This window comes from Octodon degus, unplaced genomic scaffold, assembly GCF_000260255.1.
Source record: "Octodon degus isolate 3935 unplaced genomic scaffold, OctDeg1.0 scaffold00290, whole genome shotgun sequence".
NCBI lineage: Eukaryota > Metazoa > Chordata > Mammalia > Rodentia > Octodontidae > Octodon > Octodon degus.
Genome location: NW_004524866.1, coordinates 1304906 through 1312712, shown reverse-complemented (window position 1 = coordinate 1312712; position 7807 = coordinate 1304906). Strand labels below are relative to the sequence as shown.

At 39.4% G+C, this 7807-nt stretch overlaps 1 protein-coding gene across 1 annotated transcript in view; it reads left to right on the top strand.

Moving 5' to 3' along the window:
* LOC101565086 (vomeronasal type-2 receptor 116-like) overlaps positions 1-3563 on the top strand; it is a 48173-nt gene extending 44610 nt beyond the window's left edge. The window contains 1 exon segment of the mRNA XM_023707443.1: positions 3462-3563. Within this exon segment, the coding sequence (XP_023563211.1) occupies positions 3462-3563 (102 nt within the window).
* The last annotated feature ends 4244 nt before the right edge of the window (positions 3564-7807 follow it).

Below are 7807 nucleotides of genomic sequence, written 5' to 3'. Positions count from 1 at the left end.
ACAAATAACCACTAGGAAGACAGTATACAATGAGTTAATTATTGAAACTGTCCTACCAATTTGATTTGAAATTGTCTCATTGCTATTAATTTGATTTGAAATTGTCTCATTGCTCTCAATAAAATTATGGGAATAAAATAAAAATAAAATCTTAAAAAAAAGAAATTCATGAGGACCAGACCAGCTCTACAATAAATTATGAAAAATCTTTTATAAAAGAACAATGAATACTTCAATTTCAAGACCACCATCAATATGAAGCTATTCAGAAGGACAATCAGTTAAACAGAAGGGCAAGACATAGATCCAATTAGAGCGAAATAATATGACAATGGTAAGTCCACACATATCACTTATAATCGTCAATGTAAATGATCATAATTCACCATTCAAGAGAAGCAGATGGGCAGAATAGATTAAGAAATGATCCAATAATATGCTGCATACAATAAACACATTTAACTCAAAAAGTGATACATTTTAAGGATGAAAAACTATACTTAATATCACACAAAACCGGAGAAAAACATGAGTAGCTATTCTATTTGAAGAAAAGTGAACTTCAAGCAAGGTTATCAGAAAAGACAAAGAAGCTCACTGCATAGCTGCTAATAGAAAACTGCAAGAAGAGCTAACTATCATGCATATGCACACACCAAATATCAGTGCACCCAATTATATTAAAGATATTGCTGACATGAATAATCACATTGTAATAGAATGCCTTAATACCCCACTGTTAAAAACAGATTAACTGGAGAAGAAAACAAAGAAATATAAAATTGACACAAATCTGTAAAAAAATGGACTTAGCAGATGTTTACACAGTTTTCCTCCCCATGACTTGAGTGTACATGTTCTTCTTAGTTGTGAATGAGATGTTCTCTGAAAGAGATTACATATTAGCCTATAGAATATCTTTAAGTACATGGAAAGGAACTGAGGTTATTCCATGCACATTATCAGACCACTATGTACCAACTACAATACCTATTCATGGTAAAAAAACAAAACAAAGCAAAACAAAATAACACAGAACATGAAAATAGACAGACTTTACCTCAGTCTGACAAAAGCCATCTGTGACAAATCGAAGACTAACATCATATGAAATGGCTTAAACTGAAAGCTTACATTCTGAAATCAGGAATAATTCAAGGAAGTCCACTATCACCATGCTTGTTCAATATAATTTGGAAACATTAACCAGAACATTTAGACAAGAGAAAAATGTAGAAAGAATAAGGACAGAAAAGAAAGACGTTAAATTATCAATATGTGTATATGGCATAATACACTACACAGATAGCAAAGTCTTTGCTAAACAACCCTAGATTTAAAAACTGAATTCTGTAGCTTACTGCCAAGGTGCAGATTCTGATTCTAGGGAACAACCACCTCAGGAGAGAGAAAAGTGGGTGGTGAAGAAGAAAGACTTAGAAAAACATACTGAGGTTAGGAGGGACAAGAGTGTGTCTCTTCTACCCAGAGAAAAATCAGTGGCCTTTATTCATACATGAATGATTACATACCCTTTCTTCATATAAGATTAACAGATGTGGTTTTTCATCTATAATCAAAAAACAATTTAAATTTTGATTAACATGAGAACACAGTATAAGCTAAGAGTAGTCATGGAAACTTAATCAAGCATTGTTCTTTCTGTTCTATTTTATGCCCTAGTGAGTCCCTCGCTCTTGGGGGTACTTTCTCATGGCCTTAAGATCTTGATATCTAAACTTTGTTGTTGCTAAATATTCTTGGCTTAGGCTTGTCCCTCTATGTAGGTTTACAAGGCAGGAGGCAAGGAGTTAGACTCTATGAGAACTTTGCCTTTAATGAAGATAGGCCACAACCCCAGGTGATTAACTGTGTGCCCTCTTTTACGTGAATTACAAGCCTAATGATTCCTGGTGGGAGGTGGAGACACATTCATGTGAAGCGCCACTTGCATATTCTCTAAACTTGATATGACCCTGCCAGAGGCCAAGCACTGGATGGCTCTCCACAGCACACCTGAACACAAAATTCATGTCATTCTTGTACACAAATAACAAAATCACTGAGAGAGAAATTAGGGAAACAACACCTTTCACACTAGGACCCACAAAATGGAAAACTTAGAAATTAACCAAATTAAGGATGTAAAAGACATTTACAGAAAACTACAAAACTTTCTTACTTGGAAAAATAAGATGGAAGAGCATATCAGAAAATGGAGGGCCGGCCAAATAGCTCAGCTGACTAAAGCCCTTGCAAACTGCCACTGGGTGGCACTCTGATGGCCATTGACACTGGGCATGGTGGGGCGCACATGTAATCCCAGCACCTGGGAGTCTCTAAACAGGCAGATCACTATGAGTCTGTTCTAGTAGTGAGACCCTGAACACCCTGTAGACCCTTCCCTAAAGTACAAAAAAGAAAAAAAGAAAAAGAAAATGATAGGATATCCCCTGTTCTGGGGTAGGAGGAGGAACCAGTATAGTGAAAATGTACACTGTCTCAAAATTTTTATACAGATTTAATGCAATTCAGATAAAAAAATAGCATTCCTCACAGAATTAAAGAAAATCTTTCTAAAATTGATTTGAAACTAGAGGAGACCTGGAATAGCAAAATCAATACTGGGCAAGAAAAGGAAGAAAAAGGATATCACAATCCCTGACTGAAATTACATTGCAGAGCTCAGTATTCAGGAAAAAAAAAGCAAAAATTAAAAAAAAAAGTTAAAAAAGACACAAGGATCAATGGAATGCAGAAAATGAGAAGAGAATGCAGAAACAACTCTGAAAACACTGAGCCACCCTGTCGTTAATAAAATGTTTAAACACCATCATCGAAAAAAGAATACACTGTTCAATAAATATTGGGGTAAAGCTGGCTTTCCAAATGCCAAATTCTAAACCTAGACCCATGTATCTCACCATAATATCAAATGGATCAAAGATCTGAGTATTGAAAGAGAAATACTAAACTAAATCTGTTGCAAGAAACAGTAGGCTGAACTCTTGAAGACATAAGTGTAGGCAAAAACTTTAGGAGCAGAAACCTAATCACAGAAAGTATCACAAAAAAAAATCAACAATTGGGGTCTAATATAGTAAAACATGTTTTCTCAGCAAAAGAAGCCACCAACGGACAACCCACAGTGGGGAAAAATTACCATATCTTTATCAGATAAAACAGTAGTATCTACAATGTATAAAGAACTTAATAAAATCAGACCCTCTACATGTAAAGATGCAATCCAAAAATGGGTATCTGTAGAAGTAGAAATAACAAATGAATACTTGAAAAAAATGTTCAACATCACTGTTCATTCAAGAGATGCAAATGAAAACACCACTGAGATTCTATTTTACTCCAAAAAGAATGGCGATTAACAAGAAAAGAATGAATAACAACTGCTAACATGGCTGTGGATAAAAAATAATCCTTGTCTCCTGTTGGTTCTGGTGCAGACCGGTGCAACCACTCTGGAAATGAGCGTGGAGATTCCTCAAGGGACAGGAATACTTGTTCCATTTATCCCAGCTATTCCTGTGATTGGTATCTTCCCTTAAAGAATTAAAAACATCTTACTTCAACAATATATACACATCTATGTTTACAGCAGCACAATTTATAAAATCTGAATCTTGGAAACAACTCAAATGCGCATCAACTAATGAATAGATACAGAAGATATGTTTTCTTCTGAAAACAGTACAGTACTACTCAGTCATGAATAAGAGTAAGCTTGAACATTTCTATTTAAATGGATGCACTTTGAGACCATACTCTTAAGTGAAGTTAACTGGACACACATGTTCAAATATTGCATGGTTTCTCTGCTGTGCAAAAGTGAAGGTGAAAATGCAGAGTAAAATTTATGTGACATACTTTGAGGTAGGAAGAAATGGTCAAATGAGAGGGGGATATAAGGAGCGGGTGGGGAAAGAAAAAGAAAAAATGCAAGGAAAACACAGAAAGTTTCTGTGAATAACAGCAGTTGAAGAGAGGGACTGGAGAAGAAATGAATCAACCTGTATCACATACAGGCACAAGTTCTATATGACCAATGTTGCCATAATGTGAGAAAAACTTCTGGCTGGCCTAGAGGCTCAGTGTCAGATCACTTGTCTGCAGAAAGCACTGGCCTCACTCTAGAGCACTGGGGAGGGTGGGGAGGGGAGAAAGTAAATCATTTATCAAAGTCAAAACTAAGAAGAAGAAACCCAGTGCTCCAGAGCAGGCACATTTAACCTTGCTTTCATTGTGTTCACATGATTGCAAGAGACCTTGCTGAAGTGCCAGAGCAATTTACTGCCATGACACACATTGAAAAGTTAACTGAGTCCAAGGGAAAATGAGGAACACATGTTATGGGCTGGATAGGACTTCTTGCTGGTGAGAAGTAGAAGCTTGCTCAGCCTTCAAGAGAGCTCCAGGAGCCTTACCTGGAAGGAAACACAATGGAGGACCATTGTGCTATTCGGTCAGATGCCCAGTGGAGCCCCAATCTGACTTCCTTTGCCCGCTCCAATTTTCTCATTACCCAGCACTTTAGCCTGCACATCACCTCCTTAATCACCTCTGCCTGGTAAAAATTCTCTTCATGCTTCTTAGTTCTCAATCCCAAGACAAACCTGATGAGTGCTGCCTGCTCCTCTCTCTAAAGGTAGCTTGCTGCTCAGTCTACACACCCTATGGCTAGACACTGAGCCTACCTCATCAGGGTAGGCCTTGTAATCCCTGGTTCCCCTCATTGGAAATATGACCCAATATCCAGGACTCAGCTCACCTCACCCCCAATTTACCCACATGCCAGTGTCCAATGGATTTCATCACACACACACACACACACACACACACACACACACCATGCACACATGCCGTTTACACCACATCTTTATCAGATCACCCTGCACTTCATTTACTCATAACTCTTCGTGTTATCTGACCTATTTTATTTCTAGTTCTTCCCCACTGGGGGAAGATAAACCACATCAAGAAGGACTCTTTTGTTTTGCTCTTCTTTTAGGTCTCAGGACAAGGGCTTTAACACCTCTAGGGCATTTAATAAAATTCAGATGAATAGCCAGCTAGGAGTGTGTGTGGCTGGCTGGTTTGTGCTCTTTGGAGGATTCTACTCTTCACAGCTGTGGGTTGAGGGGGTGTCCTGATTTGAATATCCAGTTCAAGTGTCAATACTTAGTAGCAACAATCTTGGGTCATTTGTAGTTCCATCAGCTTCTTCACAGGTGAAGGAGCTGAGATTAGCAAAAGGAGTTGATCACAGCAGGAGGGTGAGCCCAGGAGGTGAAGGTCTCTGCTACTCTCACATCTTTGAGCACCACATTTCTGGACCCTTCCTCTCTGCACAGTAAAGAAGGCAAAATAAAAGTGTGAGGTATTCAACTTTAGAGGGACAGCATAAATAGGAGACAACAAAAAGTAATCATCATTTGTCATTCCCGTGAGGGTAAGGATGAAGCTTACTATTCCAGAAGCAGCTCAGGTCAGCCACAGTTAACAAGGTGGAGATTAAATCTCACAGCAATAGATTCACTCAGGCCTGCTGAGGACAGCATCTGTCTTCTTCTCAGACTTCTTGAGGGAGCAATGTATGCAAAAGAAGGATCGCCCGCCCATTTCTCCAGGAATTCCACCCAAGGGCTGTGGCCTGCATGCTCCGGAGAGGTGATCATGAAACTGGACACAGGTTCCCCAATCAAAGGCTAGCTGCCCAGGAGTTGTTATCAGGATCCTAAACACCAGCCCACTTTTCTGAAGGATCCACCCTCTATGCCCCCCCATCCCGCATTGGGCTATCACCCATCAATCACGAGGCCCCGCCCATCCTCCTACTTGTTGCTCCCCTCGTTTCTGCCACAGCAGCTTCCACAGCTCCACTCTACTCCCCACCCCAGGGCTGATCTTCCTGGGTCCCGTTCTTTCCTTCTACAGCTCCTCCGCTGCCTTGCGCTTTGCTCACCTTCTCCCGCAGGGCAGTACCACAGAGCTGGCTCTCCAACACAAAGAAATCCCAGAACCCCAGGCTGAATTGGAACAGAGCACTGCCTCAGCATGACCTAGGAGAAGCGCAGTAGTAGTCGTCCCGCCCCCTCACCACTGCGCCTGTGCACATGGAGCTCGCGGGCATACTGGCCAATGGGAGAAGGGGGAGGGGCGTTCTGGGCATGATGCCCTGGCGATTGAGCAGAGTTATCCCTGATGGGATTTTAGGGCTGTTAATGGCACACCTGTGAGAGTCCTAAGCATCTGTGATCCTGATCTCTGATCACCCAGACCTAGTGCCATCCTCTTGGAACTCTCAGGACAGTGCAAGAGTGTTTGATTCACTTTCTACCTCTTTCTACATTCAGCATTTGTTTGATTTAAGTTACTAATAAAGAGCGAAGATTGATTTTAGTATATTCAGTGCTGTATGTGTTTACCCAATTTCTGGAAGGGGTTACTTGAATGATGTTTCAAAAACTAAAAATACTGTCTTGTTTTGAAGTTTGTACTGATGTGGATTCCACCAGCTCAAGGTTTTCTTCCTTTTTTTTTTTTTCCTGTCTTTTCCGTCTCTGGTCCCAGGTCTGGAACCCTGCATCGTGCTGAGTGGGGCAAAGCCTATTTGACTCCCTATATTTGTCTCATTGTCTTTTACTGAGATGGCCTGATGCTCAGGGTTTATCATGACTTTTGTAGAACTTTCCTTTCTTAAAGGTAAATTTTATTATTATATTTGGTATGGTTAACTAATGGATTTCTCTTGCAGTAGGCATATATAAGTATCCTTGTTTTCAAAGAAAAAACACATGAGGAAAACAAAATAGGTTCTTGTGACAATGTATGGGTCACTATGTATGGTAACCAGGACAATGCCTGGTATCAGAACTCATGATAAAATAGGGTTCACGTTTTCTTAAAAGGCTCATTCTGAAAGTTTTTTTTTTTTTTTTTTTTCCTTTGGCAGAACTGAGGGTTGAATTCTGGCCCTTGCACTTGCCCGGGAAGTGCTTATTTCACTGATCCATCTCCCCAGCCCTAGCTCATTCTGAATGGGAATGTTATTCAAGGTATTGAAAGTGACATGCAACCTCCAAGAACTGTTAATAGTAGAAGAACCTTATTCAGTTTCATCCCACGTGAAGGGGGCCGTGTGTTTCAACCAGCGGCAGGCTGCCTTTTCCCTTTCCTCCTCTTTGCTCCTCCTTGCACCCCAAGGGCCTGGGAAAGTTTGCTGCAATGTCCTCCCTGACCATCAAACCCACATTCTACACTCCAACGTGAGTGCAACCAGACAGCGTGGTTTCCTTGACCCACTGATTTATATATAATATGTGTACAACACAAAAACCTGAATACATACATACATGATTCATATAACAAAGGATTATTAAACAAGGTACGTGGAGAGATTCATAAATTCTACTTAGGAAATATGCCTACTGCACATTAATAAATTCAGCCCAAAGATGAAATATTCATTTAATGCTATACAATCTGAAAGTCGGACAATATTTGCTATAATATATGAACAACAATTTTGGGAAAATTAAAAACTAGTGTGAGATAATTTCTTATATAATTTAGGGGATTCAGAAATATTGATATGCAGAATAAATTTAGCATATTAAAATTGAAAGAAGTGTTGAGAAATTCAAGAGAAAAACAAAAGGATAGAAAATAATATAATCAACAGCATAAATAACATTCATTGTGGAATCAAGAGAAAAAGTAGAATAAAATTCTAATTGAAAATTTATAATTATGAGCAATTCATGTGCAAGACTATTAAAGAAGTGAATGATAG